Source organism: Chelon labrosus, assembly GCF_963514085.1.
Source record: "Chelon labrosus genome assembly, chromosome: 18".
Lineage (NCBI taxonomy): Eukaryota > Metazoa > Chordata > Actinopteri > Mugiliformes > Mugilidae > Chelon > Chelon labrosus.
This window is the reverse complement of record NC_140351.1, coordinates 10,955,270-10,973,327: the sequence shown is the minus strand read 5'-3', so window position 1 is coordinate 10,973,327 and position 18,058 is coordinate 10,955,270. Positions and strand designations below refer to the sequence as shown.

Here is an 18,058-nt window from a genome sequence, read left to right as displayed (position 1 = left end):
CTTTCTAAAGCGGGAGGCCTCAATGTGCTGATGCTGTATCGAGCTAATTTGTTTTATGACTCATTCTTACCAGCAGCACATTTGTATCTGAAAACAGTTTCTGTTACCTGCACAGGACATATCACATTCAGCGCACGGGCGCAACACGGAACCCAATGCACAATGTGAGGGTTATTTTATTTTATTTATTTATTTTTTGTGGGTTTGCTATCTATATTCCATATTTTATTTTGTCTTGTATCCCAACATTTGTGCACATGCAGTGTGCACAATACGAATACAAAAAAGAACAAAAAACACCAAATACATTTTATTGCCCTATTAGTTTAACACTTAACCACATTAAAAAGATATTAACCACAACTATAGCCAACAGGTTCAAACAAATGCAAACCATTATTTAGCCCAACGTGGCACCCGTTGCCTAGCAACGCGCTGTCAACCTCCTTTTCCAAAACATTGAGCTTACGGTCTGTTTCCTGTGTGTGGTTACCGAGCCGTTTATAAATATTAAACGCGTCCCTTTGTTTGTAAAAGAAAGGTAAGCCACTACGAAAATTTGAGATAATTATCTGCAATTTGTTTGCTTGTGTTTTTTTTTTTTTTTAAACGAGAAAACTGCTGCTGAGTAGGCTATAGCCTGCTAAGCTGTCAGGTAGTTTAGCTAGCTAGCTTTATGACCCCAGTGCATATAAAGCTGAGAGCATTGCTATTGAGGGGTTATTTGTGATCAATAAACGCTGTCCTGGCACATAGTTTCTCTCGTACGCAGAATGGGAAAGAAGACTAAGAAGGAAAGCGACACTCCGTGCAGGGAAGCGGTGAGAGATAATGAAAAGCCATCATCTTTACCCTTTGATAAAAGCCCTATAAGCCTAGTGTTTCTGAAAAAAAAACACAAAACAAAAAAAAACCAGAAGGTTTATTTCTTGTCCCTTTGAAACCCACAGCTTGAACATCTCATTACTCATAATTAATTTACTCTCTCTTTATCCTGGCACAGTTTGAGCCACTACCTGTTGAGAGTAAAACCCCAGCAACAGTAGTGCTGCTGCTGAACTCCCCAGAGGAGGACATTGTGGCAAAAGCCTGTGAAGCAATCCACACATTTGCAGAGAAAGGTAGAATACACCACCCACTGCTAACCCTTACACATATTAGTTCTCATTCTTATAATGTTTCTGCAGCATTCTTTATATCTTCCTCTGTAATGAAACTGCAGTGTTTGTCTTCACTTCTTTAATTATAATTCAAGCCCGTCTGAGACCATGCTGGCTTTTCTTGTTCACTGTCTCCCCCTGTTGTTAGGAGATGAAAACAAGGTTTCTCTGCTGGGACTCGGGGCATTGGAGCCTCTGTGCCGGCTCATTTCTCACAACAATAAGCTGGTCAGATGCAACGCCTTCATGGCCCTGGGCATCATGTCAACCAACGGTGTGTCAGCCGTCTTACGTTGTCAAATCAAACTCAGCTGCATTGGACTTTGACTTATAATACAACTTAGGAATCTACCACTATCTATCTGCATGTTAGGCTATTGACTCTTGTTGCTGATGGGACACCTTACTGAATAACTGAGTGGCGTCTCTTGTTTTAAATGACAGGAGATGTAAAAAATGCTCTGAAAAAATTAGATGCCATCCCGTCGATTATAGAAAAACTGTCCCTCAAAGGTGAGTATTTCAATTGCATGATGACTGAATTATTTTTTTTCTTTTATATTTGCTTCATAAGGCAAAGGGAGTAAAAGAACGTTTTCACAGGCTCTTTAAAACATTTGGTCTACCATTGTTATGCCATTACATTTCTGTACGTTTAATCCTCTATAAATTCAGATTTCTTTAACGCATTAATTTCTCCCTTCAGTTCCAGAAGATGCAGTTGTCCATGAGTATGCGACACTGTGTTTGGCCTCTCTGTCAGTAGACTTTGCCTGTAAGGTCAAGATCTTTGACAACCAGGGTCTGCCACCTCTAATCAACCTCCTATCCAGCCCAGACCCAGATGTAAAGAAGAACTCGCTAGAAATCATCTTCAACCTTGTTCAGGTGATTCAGAGTTCTGAGTTTATTTATCAGTGTCTCTAAAACCAATAAAAGCACCACGCTGACTCTGAAATTCTCTCAATCCCCTGTTGTTCTGTCCCTATAAAGGACTACCAAAGCCGCCTGGCGGTACACGAGTTAGGTGGCATCCCTCCACTTCTGGAGCTGCTGATGTCAGACTTCCCTGTCATTCAGCATCTCGCTTTAAAGACGCTGCAGAATGTCACTAGTGATAAAGATACACGCGACACCTTCAGAGAAGTGCAGGGATTTGAGAAGCTCATGGATATTCTCAGTAACAGGGTAGGTATGTGTGAGAGAGTGCACAGAGTTTTGGAAACATGCTCATGTACGTCTTCATCCAGCCTCACATTGTTAATAGAGAAGGAGAAGCTTATATAAGCATTTTATCATTACACAATTAGCTGGGAACGGTTCTCCTTGAATTAGCGCTTATTCTCAGCCTTTAATGTGTCCAGCTCTGTGTCTTCTAATCCTCTGCTCCTGTCTGTCTTTTTATTTCTCACAGGAATTCAGTGACCTACATGCTGAGGCCTTAGAAGTAGTGGCTAACTGTTTGTGTGACAGTGAGGGTGTCCACCTCATCCACAAGGATGGAGGACTAACCAGACTAATGGAATTTGTCCTCACCCCCAGCATGCCTGAAATCCAGTCTAACACTGTTAAATGCATCGCCAGGGTGGCCCAGAACTGTAAGCACAGAAAAAAAAAATCAACATATTTAACGTTCCAATAATAGGTCAAAGGGGGGATGTTTTCTTTTTCTATACTGAAATGTTCATGGGTGTGTGCTTGTGTGTGTGTGTGTGTAGCTGAGAGTCGCAAACTCCTCCACGAGCAGGATGTGGAGAAGGTTCTGGTAGAGCTTCTGTCTGTGGCGGATGTCAGCGTGAGAACATCTACCTGCCAGGCTGTGGCCGCGATGAGCTTTCACCTAGTCAGCAAAGATAGCTTCAGAGACTTGGGTACATATGCATTCACAGGAAGACAACTACCTTAACACACTAACCACAGCCGGGTGTGAATGAGCTGTATGTTTGTGTGTTTCAGGCGGTATCCATGCAGTGGTACAATTACTGAGCAGTGACAGTCCACTGCTGACAGAGGCTGCGACCGAGGCCCTTTCTAACCTCACACATAAAAACCAGTTCAATGCCATGTGAGTGACGCACACCCTTACAGTCTACCTTATTTCTATTCACATCATCCTATTCTTGGTATCAGTCAACTCTTTGATCCTGTAAATTTTATTTCAGTAGTAAGCTACACACAATAATTTCAAAGTTTTAAAAGTATGTGCTGCAAAGATTTAATAATATAACAGTATATTCCACATGAATAAAACATAAAGTATACAATCCTTAAAACCGAGACTTGGAGGTAGGTTCTATTTTAAAGTTGAATGCCTTCCTCTCCACTTTTTCATAAATGATTTAATGCATTATGTGTCTCAGCGGTTCTGTCTCACTGAATCTTTTCTCTCCCTCTCTCCACTCAATCTTCCAGTTTTATTCTCCTGACAAATCTTCCCTGCATCCATCATCTCTCAGTGTCCGACTTCATATTTCAGTATTACTGTTTACTTCAGTTCTCCTCTGCTCTCCCCTACCTTCCATCCCTACTACGTAAAAATCAGATAAATTAGACACTTTCCACATACACATTACAGACATACTGTGGTTCACAGATATGTGAACAGCCACATTCATTGTCATTTTTTTTTAAGTTTGCAGTAACTCTCTCATCCATGGTATCTCCCAGTGCAGTGTATGAGGCGGGAGGCCATGAGATCCTCGTCCAGCAGCTTAATGGGAGCTGTCCAAGGACGGTGGCCAGTTCCGCTGCGACACTTTGCAACATGGCAGGACAGGAGATCATCCGCTGCAGCATCTTGTCTCATGGAGCCGTGGAAGCTCTCGTGGAGCCCTTGAAGTCCACAGATACACAGGTGCTGGTCAACGCCACGATGTGCCTGGCAGTGCTGGCCTGTGATACAGAAGCTAGGGCGAAGGTTGGTGAAAACTTTTTTGTGTTATTAAAAATATAACTATAGTTGTAGTTGTATAACTGTCCTTGAGTACCTAAAATTAACATCATGTCCTACATAGCTACAAAGAGCCGGTGGCCTTCAGCCACTGGTCAGTTTGCTGCATTCCTATCATAAGGAGGTGCTGCATAATGCCTGCTTGGCAGTGAAGGTCTGTGCCAGTGATGAGTCAACAGCTGTGGAGATGTGCAAATTTGGGTAAGACAGAAAGATGACTGAAAAAAAAAATCACAGTAAAAATGTGGATAACTCCGTGTAATCTCTTAAAAAGCCTGCAGATGGCAGTATAGGACAGTATTATATGTGACAAGACTAGAAGGAGAGGGTCATTTTCTTCCTATGTGTGTATGGTTCTCATTTTCATATTTCCCATTAACTGCATGCATGTTGTGTTTATCTGTATCTCAGAGCTCTGGAAATCCTCCAGGAAATCAGCCAGTCAGTGAACCGTAGAAGCGGTTTCAGCGAGTTGGCCATGATCAGCCTGCTTAACTCCAACTTGTCCGTTAAATATAGTCTGACAGGTCATCTGGCCTCTACCGACGCTATTACTGCTGGTTTCTACGATGCTGGGAAGGTGTGTTATCCATGTGTCCAAACAAGTCACTTCAAGGAACGTAGATGCAATTTGACAAAACAGCTGTCAGACCTTCATGTGTTTCATATAATCTGTTTTGTTTTGGTCTTTTCCTCTGTCTGACACAATGAAAATTACAGCTGAATACATTTTATGTTTTACACATTTAAGTGATTATTTTGGTAAAGGCCTCTCTCTTTTTCTCTCAGGCTCGTTCAGGTCAGAGGATTCTGACTTTAGAGGAACTCTCCAAGCAGCCAGTCAACCAGCACCGACCTGTTTTTCTCATCAACACAGCAACAGAGTACGACTGCACATTCGTGTGTTCATGGATTAAAAAGGAGAATCTGTCTAATATTACATACATCTTACTCACTCTCCACAATGTTTGTCATCGCATTCCAGCCTTGTAAAAAAGAAAGGTTTGGTAAAAGTTTACCCTTACCCTAAAAGTAGAGTAGGAAATGAACTAGAACAATCTCACACATTGACATAGACTATTAAGTTCCTACACTACCAGCCACACCATGTTGTTTGTTGGAGTTGCAGTTTATTGTGGCGGTTAGATTACTATCACCCTCCCCTTGCCTGCTCCAATCCAGTGCTCTACTTTTTCTCTTTTCTCCTCTGTTTCCCCCCTCTCCCCTGTTGCCTTCAGTGTGCCCCCATTAGCGTGGCCTCAAGGGGTAAACAATCCCTTTTTTAAGATGCCAAGACACTCAGAGCCTTTGTGTCCAGACCAATGGACTTCTGGACTTCCATCCACAACCACAAATGTGCACAGGCATGCGCGCTCACGAAGGTGCACCTCAGGATGCCTGCACTTTCAACATACAAAAATAACAATGTATAAAAGGATGTACATTCACAAACTTACTTATACGTTCTGCATTTGGACGAATTAACATTGCAAAAGAGAGCAGCTCCCCCCCAGTGTACCTCAGGCCCACCCCATTTCCACCATGCCCCTTCTTTAGTAAACATGTACATAAAACTTTTCAGGCATTCTTAAGCACTGTTATGTAATCCATTTGTGGTCTCACCCATGGCTCTGCCTAACCCAAGTTCATCTTTTCAGAACAAAACAAATTAATATAAGGTGGGTGCAAATACACTGCCTGATTTCTCCCAAAAAGTTTTGCAATCTAAAATGTTTTTGGCCCAAATCCTGGCCATATGGACGTATTTATTCTTATTATGGTATACGTATGCTCATATGTGTTTATATACCCCATGTACGGATGCTGAAAAATACATCTTAAAGACAAGAACATTTGGATCTCTGTCACACACTAATATAACATGGTGCTAAAGACTATACTGTGGAATATGTACTGGGATTACTTATCATGCTATCATGACTGTTACATTTTGAGGTATGCTATTACTTGTCCAGTATGCTTTTTCCTTTTTAATTCATTACGATGAAATACTGCATTCTGCACACTAACAACTGAAAAAAATGCAAAAAGCTGAATAACAGTTATATAAACCATCTTATTTTTGTGTTTCTGTGGCAGAGAGACAGTAGACGTGCCAGAAGAGAGACAAAGCAACCCATCAGAATCAGACGCCGGCAGCAGGAGAGACCGTAGGACACCAAGGTGAGTGTGTCTGTGTATGTGGAAAAGGAGGATACTTACATTTAAATCTTCAAGAGTTTAATCACATACAGCACTGCCTACAGAATTTGAAACAGAGCAGTGATGTTCTTCTGAGATATCAGATTAGTTTGAATTGACCGTTTCTCATACAGGAAGAAGAAAGAGGAGGACAAACAGAAAGATGAGCCCCAGTCTGATTCTCCCATAGAGAAACCATGGACCATGATGGCAGATGTTTCTTTGCAGATTCTAGTTAATGAGGCCAAAGCATCTATCCTCCCGCTGAATGATGAGAAAGAGCAGTATGCCGCCTTGGCCAGGTGACTAATTAATGCACACAGCCAAGATGGCATCACAAACAGAAACAGAAAACATCTGGAGTCAAGGAAACACCTAAGCAGATGCAGACACACAGCTAACACACAATGGGAATAAAATACTGTGGAAATATTTTGAAGGTTTCTACGTTCTGATTGGATTTTGTGCATCAGGCTGGTGAGCAAGGCCATGGGTGGAGCAGTGGAGATGGAAAAGATGCACGAATTCCCGTGGATCCTGCATCTCAGTGAGCTCAAGTTTCAGCTTCAGTCTAATGTTATTCCCATCGGTTTGATCAAGAAGGGAATCTACTGCCATAGGGCTCTTCTGTTTAAGGTGAACTTGCCACCACACAGTTTGTTTTTCATTGTTCCAATCACTTGCCCCTTCATTTTGTTCATTTTTTCCTTCATTTGCATTCACCCAAATCTTTTTACTACCTACTCTATGAATTCATATAACCTTCTTCATTCAATCCATCACTTCTTTCCAAATAATCTTACCGTTCTGTCTACTTCTTAACCCTTCAGTGCCTGGCTGATTGCATCGGAGTGAGCTGCACACTTGTTCGGGGTGAGTACAACCGAGCTTGGAACGAGGTGCTCCTCTTCACTGGGACCAACGATCGCCACTCTTCACAGCCCTGCCGCTACATAGTAGACCTTATGCATCAACCTGGAAGCCTGTTGGGAGTCAATACCCATGCTGCTGTGCAGTACCAGTCAATATAACACTTTAAATGCAGCAGAATGCTTTTAACAGACATTGGTGTGTTGTAGCCTACATAGATTGCACACAATGTATGGCAGACCTTAAAGTCATATCATTCACATCATCAGCTGACTATTTTTGTGCATATGCAAAGCTAAAATTGGAAATGCCGGTTGTCTGATAGGGCTTCTGTAATAAATATAATGATTTAATGTTTGTTCTTCACTACAGAGTAGTCACAGTTTTACAGAAAGAGGTCAGGTGGGGTCAAGCTATCAGTGGCTCAGCCAGGTGGAACTCTTCAAGAAGGTTGTTTGCCTCATTTAAAGCCAGAGAATTGAAAACATCTATCCGTCTAATTAACAGAAGACATATTACAATCTCTTAACCCAATAAAAGAAAAAAAGAATCCTCATATCTCGTTGTTCATATTTCTCCTTCACTGCTCAACGGATTTATATCTGCTGAAAAACCTATGTGTCATAAAGCAGCCAAATATTTACGACTGAATGCTCTTTGCACATTGCAGGCAATAAAAAGCGCCAGTGAACCTACTCCACTTTGACCTATATAGCCTATCTGGACGTGTGATTTTTGACCGGCTCACCCCGCTAACACGACCGGTGCAAACTCGCCGCGGCGTGAACAATCCCGATGCAGCGGGTGCGCTCGGCTCCACAGAAACCCGCACTTGACTTTAGACGCACTTGACACCGCAGGAGAGAACATGTCTCGTCTCGTCAGCCGCCTCTTCGTAGTTGTTTCTCAACGCACGGCGGCCAGATCCGCGCCGTTACCCAGGAGGATCCCGGTGTTTATCCGTCCCGTCTGCACGTCTCAAGGTACTGGGCGAGATTTGCATTTTTTTTTTTAAATTATTATTATTTCTCTGCTGTCCGTACGCAATTTGGATAGAATGCATCTCGGCCTGCAAATCCTTGCAGCTGCAGCATGGCTCGGGTGTCTCACGGATGTTGAATATTCAGGCTTCTGAATAAGTTTGAAGGCGCCATTAGGAACTTGTGCAAACAGTACTGTGGTCAACAACAAGAGAGGGGGGTCGGTGGGTATGCAGGGGCTGCTTGGAATAGCTGAGTTTAACGGAGTCAAGATAAAGCAAAAGCAAAATGCGAAACATTTTCTCCATTTTTCCTCCAAAAAGTTCTCAAACTGTGATTAATTGTTGTGTGTACTCATTGAGAATTGTTTAGGAAACCCTGTCATAAACATGTGGTTTTACTGATTTACCCAAACAATATGATTTTAGATGCACGTGTTATGTAATTGTTTGGTAGACCAGTTTCAAACTGTACCCATGTTATGTTGAATGTGCAGCATCTGTAACCTCTGCTCTTTGTGCAGGCCTGCAGTCTCTGACGCGTTACAATGAGACTAAAGACTGGCAGAAGAAACTGACCCCTGAGCAGTTCGTGGTCACCAGAGAGAAAGGAACTGAGGAGGTGAGCTAAGACCAAGAGTGTCCTGAATCAGTAAGGGGAGATTGAAACACGGCCACCACCGACACCCATCTCAGAGTGACAGACACAATGCCTCATAAATAGTTTCTGGTGGACTTTGATCGACTCTGACCTGTGTCAAGTTCAATTAGCTCAGATACAGACCTGAAGGGTAAAGTTATGAATTAAACACAGCCTGAAAAACATCAGCAAGACATTTCTGCTTGTAATATTAGGGGTTCAGTTACTGTATCACACTCAAAACCATAGAAGCTCCAGTACGATAACATGATTAAATTATCTTGATGTACAAATATAAGGACTGCATTACTGCTCTTGACATTGCGTTTCTGTGGGTGTTCTCAGCCCTTCAGTGGGATCTACTTGAACCATTTTGAAGTGGGGATGTACCACTGCGTCTGCTGTGAGGCTCCATTATTCAGGTAACATTTTGCAGAAGTGCATTTCATACACACATCCACAAATTGTCAGATCTGGACTGAGATCTTTTCATAGAAAGAATACAGTAGCCAGTTCTGCTGTTAGGATTTTGAAAAAAAGTTTTTCGTTGATGAGATGTCCTGTCCTCTCGACGCAGTTCAGAGGCTAAGTATGACTCTGGGACAGGCTGGCCGGCATTCAAAGAGGCTCATGGGACATGGGAGCGCGATGAAAGCCTCGCCTCTGTCATTCGTCGCCCTGACAACAGCCTGGGTAGCACCGGGACAGAGGTCCTTTGTAAAAACGTGAGTCCTGTCCTGAGCTATGCAGCCAGTTTGTTTACTATACTGTTTAACATATCTTTGTGTTTATTTATTTATACAGCAGTAGAGGTTTTAATATCTCATTTTCAATTGTGTGTGTATGTGTACGTCATGCAGTGTGATGCCCACCTCGGCCACGTGTTCGAAGACGGACCAGACCCGACAGGTCAGCGGTTCTGCATCAACAGTGTCGCCCTCACGTTTAAACCTAGAGAGAGCAACAAAGTCGACACAGACGAGCAGAACTGATGGACTTGTTCAAACCACAGAAAACACCATTTTTCTGGTTTCATGGCAAATTAGGACCACCTAAATGTCTGAACATTTGCTCCACGGCTTTGACCTAAGTAAGATTGGAAGTCAGAAGCTTTGTAGTGTTCTACTAATTGAAAGCGAACACAAGGAGACCTCCTATTTTTTAAACTGTAAGCGAATTTAAGATCAGTTTCATGTTGAGAACACTGGATACAGAGAGATGCACCGGGGTGAAGTCTACATACAGTAGGGAGTTCTTCAGCTGCTGTAATGTCTTATTAAAAACAGTCTTTAAATTTCTTTTTTTTTTTTACAGTCTACTAACGTTTGTTGAGTACATATTTTTTGTCTAAATTAGAATTTCATCTGCAACTTTACACTTTGTCCTGAGTAATCCATTAAAGTCAATGGCTTCTAATATACTTTTATTTTGTCTAGGATCTGATGAGATGTTTTTTTTATTTTAACTTTGCAAAACACGTGATGTTCTGTCGTGAAATTTCTGTTTCTAATGTTTTGCTATTCTGGAGCCACGCAAACATGTCTCATAACCTGTCAATAAATGCACATTTTGTTTGCTCCCTGAATCCCTGAATTTCTGCTGAGCCAAATGAGAACTGATTGCTGCCCCCTGTAGTTCAGAAACAAGCACCGCAGCACATCAGCACGGCCTCTGCCGAGAAACCAAGTTAATGCTTAACTTCACAGGCCATCCTCTGTTTCACACTGTCTGTTTATACGCTGAGTTGAGTGAGGTAGATAGAGGAGCAGCAGAAAGAGGTGGACAGAAAACACTAAGAGAAAAAATAGGGAATAAGAATAGGTGAAGTAAAGATGGCTAAGATGGCTGGAGTGTGGCGCTGCGTGCTGGCGGCGTCTGTGCTGATGTGCCTCTGGGATTTCACTGAGGCCGTAGGGGGGGCGGTGAGCCGACCACGACCTGTAAGACGACCCAAAAAGCCTAAGGTCAACCCTATCGACCTGACCCCGCCTGCACGGAACATAGACATAGAACGGGTAAGAGAATAAACTTCTGTATGCGTGTTTGACCTAGGGCTGCATTTGACTCGGCGCAATGCTGCCACTTTTAAAAACTCCTTCTACTAAACATTATTCATACCAATAATTGTGGGAAATTGTTTTGCAAAGGCTGCATTGTGGAATGAGATGGGTTCATATCGACAAACTCGAAGAAGGAGTGTTTTTCCCGGTAGCGGATCGCAGCTGCACCACAGCAAACAGTCCAGTGTGCCGTTACTTGACCTTTGCACTCTGATAGTTTGATTCAGCTCCTCATCTGTTTGTAGCACAGTGTCACAATAGCACACACAAACAGGCTTGCGGAAAGAACCAGCGGAAGCCACAACCCACTGGGGTGAAGTGACTCAATAAAGACACGACAGAAGTTAATGAAATAGTGCTGCAAGTTCTCGTTCTTATTTTAAATGTGTGCTCGCTGAAATCAGCCGGAAAATGTGAGAGCTCCGAACATGCAAGCATACCGTGATTTGTTATGGATTAGTGCGGAGGCTGGCAATGTAGACACACGCTTGTGTAATTCTGTCAATATTGTGTTTGAGGCAATGAGGGGATTTTTTCAGTGAAACAGAAATTAAACAGATTATAAGATTATGGAACAGGACATAGGAAACAGATGAGTACTTGAAAGACATCAGATGTTGGATGGGATAAAGTAATTTAGTTTGAAAGGGTTATATTTCACCACTCAAAAAAGACTAGCCGTGTGATATGTGAAATCTTGTTTTCCTCTATGCTCAATCCTGCTCCTGTGTGTCGCAGATGATGGGGACATGGTATCTCATTCTCGCTGCCTCCAAATGCTCCTACCTGATGACGCAAGGAACCAAAGTGGAGCCAACGGTCATGACCCTCACGCGTCCCTCTGCCTCTGCCCCAACACTGTCTGTGAGCACCAAAACCCGACAGTAAGTAGCGCCGCTCACCGTGGCTCCTCAGCATGTCGTCACCAGAGGGAGCAAGTCTCCGCTCTCTTGATTTCATGCTTCAAAAACATGCTGGTTTTATTTGTGTCGCCTCGAAAACAGGAAGAAGGTGGAAGGACGGTTAAATCCGTCAGCTTTCCCGTCACCGTGTGTGTTTTTTTAAAGGACTAAAGTCAGAGTGACCTGGCTACTGCAGAAAAACAAATAGGAAAAATATGTGTTTTGGTTTTATAGGACATTTTGTGAAAACTTTGTTATTTGAAAGCTATAAAATCAGTTTTGGCCCGAGCAAAGGAAAACAGTTTTTATTAGATGTGACTTATGAGAAGTCTGAAACTTCATAGAAAACTCTTCTCTTCTCAGTAGTCACCAGTGTTGGGAGGTACGACAGGTCTACACTCTAACGCCAACCCCAGGACGACTAACACTTAAAGGTCAGCCTTTCTCACTTAGCGTAACACAACCTGTAACACATTACAGTGTAACTGAGCATCCTTTTAAACACAGTGGTCCCTGTTGTTTCCTCCAGGAGCTCGCCCTGAACAGAACACTGAGATAGTGATTGGGGAGACCGATTACACCTCTTATGCAATCATGTACTACCAGAAAAGGGGCAAGATCACAATAAAGCTCTATGGTAAGCTCCTCGGCCGTGCGCTCCTTACCATTACTCTCTGTTTTATACTTTACATGGCTTCACTCACTGTGTCTTGTTTTGTGCTGTGTGTGCAGGCAGGTCTCTGGACAATCTTTCAGAGCCGATGTTAACCAAGTTTGAACAGCTCGCCGACAAACAAGGAATGGGACTGGCCTACCTCTTCCCCTTCCCCACCTACAGTACGTCTGCATCCATCTGAAAAAAAATAAATAAAATACAGAAAGTTAATAGCGGCAGAAATGTGAATATTAAGAATCTGTAGGCAACGGACTGGAGTTTCTGGAATGGAAGTGTTCTGGTTTCTGGACATTGCCCAGTCATGATTGAACAGGCTTTTGTTGCATGCAGATAAACAGTCCTTGTGGAGACGTGGAGCATGAAGTCATACCCTGTCAGCAAGCAAGCTAACATACACCGATCAGCCACAACATTAAAACCACCGACAGGAGAAGTCAATAACATTGACCATCTTGTGACAATACAATGTTCTGCTGGGAAACGTTTGCACCTGGCATTCATGTGGATGTTACTTAGACATGTACCACCCACCTAGACCAGACCAGGCACCCCCACCCCATAGCAATGACACTCCTTGATGGCAGCAGTCATCCCCAGCAGGATGCAGCCTGACACATGCACACACACAAAAATGCTTTAGGAACAACTCAAAAAAACATGAACAAGGTGTTGACCTGGCCTCCAAATTCACTAGATCCCAAACAAGATCAAGTATCTGTGGGATGATCCACAGAGGCCCCTCCCCTCAAACCATAGGACCCAAAGGCCCCCCACTAACAACATTCTGTTGCCAGACACCACAGGACACCCTCAGAAGGCCCATGTGTGTATAGTGCAGTCGTAGACATCATCTTCAACTGCACACTTGCATCCAAACACCCAGACACACCAAACAGACATCAAAGAACAAGCAGCAACAAAGGACGACTGTGGTGTTGCCTCACACACCCATTGTGAGGGGCTACAACTAACACATACTTCCTGCACCTTTGTGAAAGGAGACAACTCTCCAAACCAGCAGGTGGTCTGTCATTCAAACAGGTTCTCCTAAATTGCTGAGACTATAGACAATCACATGCACACAAGTCCTGGCCTGGACATTTGGTATCTGTTATTCAGATGTCTGCTGGCTGCAATGAAATAAACAAAATGTTGGCAACTTCACCAAAAGTAACCAAACTTCAGAAAAATGTGTAAAAACTCTGAAAATATTGCACAACAATGCGGCGCTACCACAGCTATGACATTATGAAACCTCCTCCTTTACATAACTGTGTGTTAACTGTTTTGTTTTTTTCTTTCCAGGTCATTGTGATCAAGTGGACGAGGATCATATAATCAGTAAGATAAATGTGATATTTAATAAAGGAGCACTGAATCATTTTCTGTACTTTAGCCGTCAGTGTAGTTTGCAGGCTCAGTGTGTAGTAGTGCACTGAGTATTTTCTAGAGGCCAGCGCACTCTGCAGTTCATTGAGAATCCTCTGCTGGCTCCGAACTGCTCCCGACTTATTTCACCCTGAACAGATTGTGAGAAGCTTCGCCGGCTCAGTGCTTCACCCTTCCAGCATTGCTCTCTTTGCATTACATTATCAGTGTCATTTAGATATTCTGTGCAGTATCAAAGCCATGGACATGTTTCATGAGCATTCAACGAGAGAAGATAAGAATTTCTGTGGATTATGGGAACTGGTAAGATATAATTCGTCGTTGTTCCCCTATTATTTATTTGATAAAAACAATTTGGCATGAGTTTTAATGTAATAAATGAATGTAAATAGTGGCTACAAATATTTTGTCGTTAAGCTAAAGATGTGTAATAAAATTTAAATACTAATAAATTTTGTTAAAGTCAAAGCTGCAGCCCGATAACACAAGCACTTGAACAAATTGCGAAGATATGCCGTTGTGGGTACGAGCTGTTATGTAATAAAAATGTGAATCCATCATAGAGAAAGACTGAAGGAGAGAGAGGGGGAGAGAGAGAGAGAGAGAGAGAGAGAGAGAGAGAGAGAGAGAGAGAGAGACCTTGCCAAATGCATACTCCCGCAGGCTGTGCACTTCTTCGAATCTGCTTGTTGAAACACTTTTTGAAACTTTGTCAACATGTTATCCAACTTCCACTGCCTTCCTGCAAACTGAAAACATCAGCACAGCTAGTATGTAATTTAACCTGTCAGTCCTTGTTTTACAGACTGTGTCCCCACATGTTGAAGAAGAAGCAGAGCTGCTCAGACCGGGTAGCGGGGAGAGAGAGAGAAGGAGAGAGAAAGTTGTTGAAACCATGAAGAAGGAACCCTTAAAACTGTAAAAACTCCCTTTAAATGTCACCACTTAACATGAATAAAACAGCACGGAGGGATATCAAGTGAGCGTCGAATGTTTTCTGCTTTTCAAACAAAAAAAAATCCACAATGTGCCATCAGCGGAGTCTGTGGTGAGATGGGATTGTCACACAAGGCCCATTATCATGTTAACTACATCCTATCTTTGTATTCTGAGATTTAACATTCAGAGTGTGTGTCTGTATGCGTGCTTCCAGTGTGTGTGTGTGTGTGAGGGAGAATACAAAAAAAAGGGGGTGAGTGGTGGGGGCTGGAGGTAATAAGGCCCAGATGTGCAGCACAAAAGGGGTTGAGAGAGTTTGGTTACAAAACAGGGTTACCAAATGTGGCTCTTACTGCCACTCACTACACCCAGCACCTCTCTCTCTCTCTCTCTCTCTGTGTTACATAAGCGGCTGATTGCAAGTCAGCGCCTGTCTAGTCATCTGACAAAGGGAGCTCCGATCAGTCAACAGCAAACGAAGAATTTACTGCTAATCAGCACTTTATGCATGATGCAAATTCTCACATGCACGGCGACGGGTTTAAGGAGGATGATGTTCAGATAACGCAGAGATTAATGCAGCTTTATTTAAACGCCGGACAGCGAGAACTCTACCCGCTTGGTCAACCGCTACAAAACCCCTTAAAGTCTTCATGCTTCAGAGGTTTTATGAAACTTTTTACAGTCAAAATGATCAAGCGACACTTGCAGAACGACACTTTATTAGAGCGACACTTTATTAGAGGGAGGAAACTGGGCCTTCTCTGCAGAGTTCTTAAACATTACTGCCCCAGAGTGCCCGGCCATGCAATAAATACTGACTACAATAAGCTCATTATATGCAGCAAACTGTAAAACCGGATTGTTATTTTATCCAGTTTATTGCCTTCATTGGCGGAGACGTCTTTTCTTAAGGGCACTAAAACAACTCTCTGAACTCTTGCTTCTGGTTTTTGGAGCTTTCATGTGCCATATGGCGGAGGCATTTGCCCTCTTACCAAACAGCTGTTTTGATTGACCGGCCGTGCCTGGACATTTGTGGCGGAGGAGGGGTTGGCGGGGGTGAGTTAAAAGGCCTCTATTATGTATCAGCTTCCCCTTTTCCCTCTCCTCCCGCTCTCTCCTCTCTCCATCCACACGTGCCGGTTGTGTAACAGCCGTGATTTGCATGCCGCTGGGTGGAGGCCAGAGAGTTTTTGTAACGCTGAGGGCAGCAGCAGGAGGGAGGAGACGGAAGGGGGAGGAAGGCCGCTGCAGCGTATAAGAAGCCTCTCCCCGGCCTTACCCAGTTACATCGTCCTGCAGACTCCTGATCGCTCCTTGCCGCGGAAGAATCTCAGAACATTCAACAGCCATGAGGAACACACTGCTGAGGATGGTGGCCGCCCTGATGTGCGTGCTGGCTGCCTGCGCTGATGTCATGCCCGTGAAAGACTTCAGCCTGGAAAAGGTATCTAGAAGTGATGCATGTGCAGTTTAATCAACCTCTATTTATTGCATTGTGCCTTGATTGAATTCCTTTCATTCTTTCCTTAAGATTGCAGGCAAATGGTACATGGTTGGCTTTGCCACCAACGCTCAGTGGTTTGTGAATCACAAGGCTGGGATGAAGATGGGCACTGCTATGTTGAAGCCAACCGAGGGAGGAGACCTGGACCTCTCCTATTCCAACCTGAAGTGAGTTATAAACATGCATGCTACCTCTCAAATCAGAATAGCGACGAGTAAACTGACCCCGGTCTCCTGTTCTTTCTCTCTCTTGTTTCAGTGCTGACGGAACATGCTGGAGAATGACTCACCTTGCGAGGAAAACCGACACTCCTGGACGCTTCACCTTCCACAGCCAGGGTGAGTAGAGACCACGGGAACATTAGTGCATGCAGGGGAGACACAAACAAGGGGATTTAACAGCATGACTTTGCTTTTTTCTGCATTCCTCAGTTTGGAACAATGACAACGACATGCGCATTGTCGACGTTCAGTACGATGACTATGCTCTGGTCCACACCATCAAGACAAAGGACGGAGTGTCTGAGGTCCTCAACAAGCTTTACAGTAAGTTTGACTCTTTAACATTGCAGCAGCCTTGTTAACATTGCAGAATTTAAGATGTGGAAGGTTAACGAGACCTACGCTGTGTTTGTAGGTCGTGCTCCTCAGACCAGCGCAGTCCTGCAGGAGAAGTTCACACAGCTCTCTCTGGACACTGGAATCCTCGCTGATAACATCGCTATCCTGCCAAAGAATGGTACGTTGTCATCAGAGAAAAATCAAACTTTAATGTAATGTGATTGATTCTGTGCGTGGTTCAAACCTTTGCTCACTGGCCTCCTCACATGTGTTGTTACAGATGAGTGCCCCGAGGTCTGAGGAGTCCCCTACACCCGCCCGTTCTTCCCCTCTCGGTCTCCCCAGGCTTTTGCCTCAGGGGAATCTTGTCCCCCCTCAGTGGGATGCCTGCAGCATCACAAAGCTACACCTGGGACAATGAAACTCAAAAGCATTCTCCTCTAATCCTTGCTGCATACCAAAGACCAACCCACCCGATCCTAGTCCAGACCTCATTCTCTCCGACTTGCGCATTAACTGTGGCATTAGAGTGGAACAATAAAGGGCTGATTGTGAGACAAAAGGGGAGAGGGATACGTGAGACTGTCAAAGCTGCCAGTGCCTTTTCTAACTGCTGATTTCTTTTGTAGTGTGTTGTCTTTTGTTAAAATGAAGTCAAAGCCAATAAAGTTATTAAATCAATGATTGTGAGTCCAGAATATTGATATATATACCTGTATTATTTGGTCAGTTCTTTCAAGTCTATGAACTTCAGGTAATCACATCAATACTGCCACCTATTGGTTGAATAACAGACATTAAATGACATGATACATACCACATTTGTACTATTTGTCAGAAGGTTTTACAATGAGCTGCAACATGAACACACGTGTTTGCAGTAGATACTGGTTGAATAAAAAAATAAGGGGTGAACACAATGAAATGTAGCTTGGAAATGGCCTCATAGGGTGGCTATTATACCTCGTCATGAAGTTTGACTGTAGGCCCTCTAACAATAAGAATAATGACCAGGGTTTAAAAGGGTCTTGGTTCAATATAGCAGTCTGATTTGTCCAAATAGTGCGTTGGCTCGATGACAGCAAAAGGAGAAACGTTGCTTACTGCCGAGTTGCTGGTGTCAACTCAGGTGAAGGTTTAAAAACATGACGGCAGTTTGAAAGCTCATTATTGCTTTATAGCAGGACTGAACCGCCTCGAAGAGAAGCTGTTACTCTGAGA

The 18,058-nt window shown here is 43.4% G+C and overlaps 4 protein-coding genes across 4 annotated transcripts; all 4 read left to right on the top strand.

Moving 5' to 3' along the window:
- The first annotated feature begins 702 nt into the window (after nucleotides 1-702).
- armc3 (armadillo repeat containing 3) lies at nucleotides 703-7,477 on the top strand. The gene is made up of 17 exons (XM_084566404.1): nucleotides 703-821; nucleotides 1,004-1,121; nucleotides 1,309-1,434; nucleotides 1,605-1,673; nucleotides 1,873-2,048; nucleotides 2,154-2,348; nucleotides 2,575-2,758; nucleotides 2,879-3,031; nucleotides 3,117-3,225; nucleotides 3,828-4,077; nucleotides 4,175-4,311; nucleotides 4,522-4,690; nucleotides 4,900-4,994; nucleotides 6,211-6,294; nucleotides 6,447-6,614; nucleotides 6,786-6,948; nucleotides 7,143-7,477. The coding sequence occupies exons 1-17, from the start codon at nucleotides 774-776 to the stop codon at nucleotides 7,341-7,343; spliced, it is 2,445 nt and encodes an 814-aa protein (XP_084422530.1). The 5' UTR covers nucleotides 703-773; the 3' UTR covers nucleotides 7,344-7,477.
- Nucleotides 7,478-7,703: 226 nt separating this feature from the next.
- Nucleotides 7,704-10,066, top strand: msrb2 (methionine sulfoxide reductase B2). Its single transcript, XM_084566407.1, has 5 exons — nucleotides 7,704-8,165; nucleotides 8,686-8,783; nucleotides 9,147-9,223; nucleotides 9,379-9,526; nucleotides 9,662-10,066. The coding sequence occupies exons 1-5, from the start codon at nucleotides 8,051-8,053 to the stop codon at nucleotides 9,791-9,793; spliced, it is 570 nt and encodes a 189-aa protein (XP_084422533.1). The 5' UTR covers nucleotides 7,704-8,050; the 3' UTR covers nucleotides 9,794-10,066.
- Nucleotides 10,067-10,619: 553 nt separating this feature from the next.
- On the top strand, nucleotides 10,620-14,685 carry c8g (complement component 8, gamma polypeptide). Its single transcript, XM_084565781.1, has 7 exons — nucleotides 10,620-10,816; nucleotides 11,600-11,745; nucleotides 12,127-12,197; nucleotides 12,293-12,400; nucleotides 12,496-12,600; nucleotides 13,745-13,780; nucleotides 14,634-14,685. The coding sequence occupies exons 1-7, from the start codon at nucleotides 10,634-10,636 to the stop codon at nucleotides 14,651-14,653; spliced, it is 669 nt and encodes a 222-aa protein (XP_084421907.1). The 5' UTR covers nucleotides 10,620-10,633; the 3' UTR covers nucleotides 14,654-14,685.
- A 1,365-nt stretch (nucleotides 14,686-16,050) lies between these two features.
- Nucleotides 16,051-17,518, top strand: ptgdsb.1 (prostaglandin D2 synthase b, tandem duplicate 1). The gene is made up of 6 exons (XM_084565636.1): nucleotides 16,051-16,217; nucleotides 16,305-16,444; nucleotides 16,536-16,615; nucleotides 16,709-16,822; nucleotides 16,914-17,015; nucleotides 17,118-17,518. The coding sequence occupies exons 1-6, from the start codon at nucleotides 16,122-16,124 to the stop codon at nucleotides 17,135-17,137; spliced, it is 552 nt and encodes a 183-aa protein (XP_084421762.1). The 5' UTR covers nucleotides 16,051-16,121; the 3' UTR covers nucleotides 17,138-17,518.
- The last annotated feature ends 540 nt before the right edge of the window (nucleotides 17,519-18,058 follow it).

Coding starts and splice junctions, on each gene's coding strand:
- ptgdsb.1 (XM_084565636.1), top strand. CDS start 16,122: ATGAGGAACACACTGCTGAGGATGGTGGCCGCCCTGATGTGCGTGCTG. Junction 16,218..16,304: donor AAGACTTCAGCCTGGAAAAG/GTATCTAGAAGT, acceptor TCTTTCCTTAAG/ATTGCAGGCAAATGGTACAT. Junction 16,616..16,708: donor CTTCACCTTCCACAGCCAGG/GTGAGTAGAGAC, acceptor TGCATTCCTCAG/TTTGGAACAATGACAACGAC.
- msrb2 (XM_084566407.1), top strand. CDS start 8,051: ATGTCTCGTCTCGTCAGCCGCCTCTTCGTAGTTGTTTCTCAACGCACG. Junction 8,166..8,685: donor TCCCGTCTGCACGTCTCAAG/GTACTGGGCGAG, acceptor CTCTTTGTGCAG/GCCTGCAGTCTCTGACGCGT. Junction 9,224..9,378: donor TGTGAGGCTCCATTATTCAG/GTAACATTTTGC, acceptor CTCTCGACGCAG/TTCAGAGGCTAAGTATGACT.
- c8g (XM_084565781.1), top strand. CDS start 10,634: ATGGCTAAGATGGCTGGAGTGTGGCGCTGCGTGCTGGCGGCGTCTGTG. Junction 10,817..11,599: donor GGAACATAGACATAGAACGG/GTAAGAGAATAA, acceptor TGTGTGTCGCAG/ATGATGGGGACATGGTATCT. Junction 12,601..13,744: donor CTTCCCCTTCCCCACCTACA/GTACGTCTGCAT, acceptor TTTTCTTTCCAG/GTCATTGTGATCAAGTGGAC.
- armc3 (XM_084566404.1), top strand. CDS start 774: ATGGGAAAGAAGACTAAGAAGGAAAGCGACACTCCGTGCAGGGAAGCG. Junction 1,122..1,308: donor CCACACATTTGCAGAGAAAG/GTAGAATACACC, acceptor CCCTGTTGTTAG/GAGATGAAAACAAGGTTTCT. Junction 4,691..4,899: donor GTTTCTACGATGCTGGGAAG/GTGTGTTATCCA, acceptor TTTTTCTCTCAG/GCTCGTTCAGGTCAGAGGAT.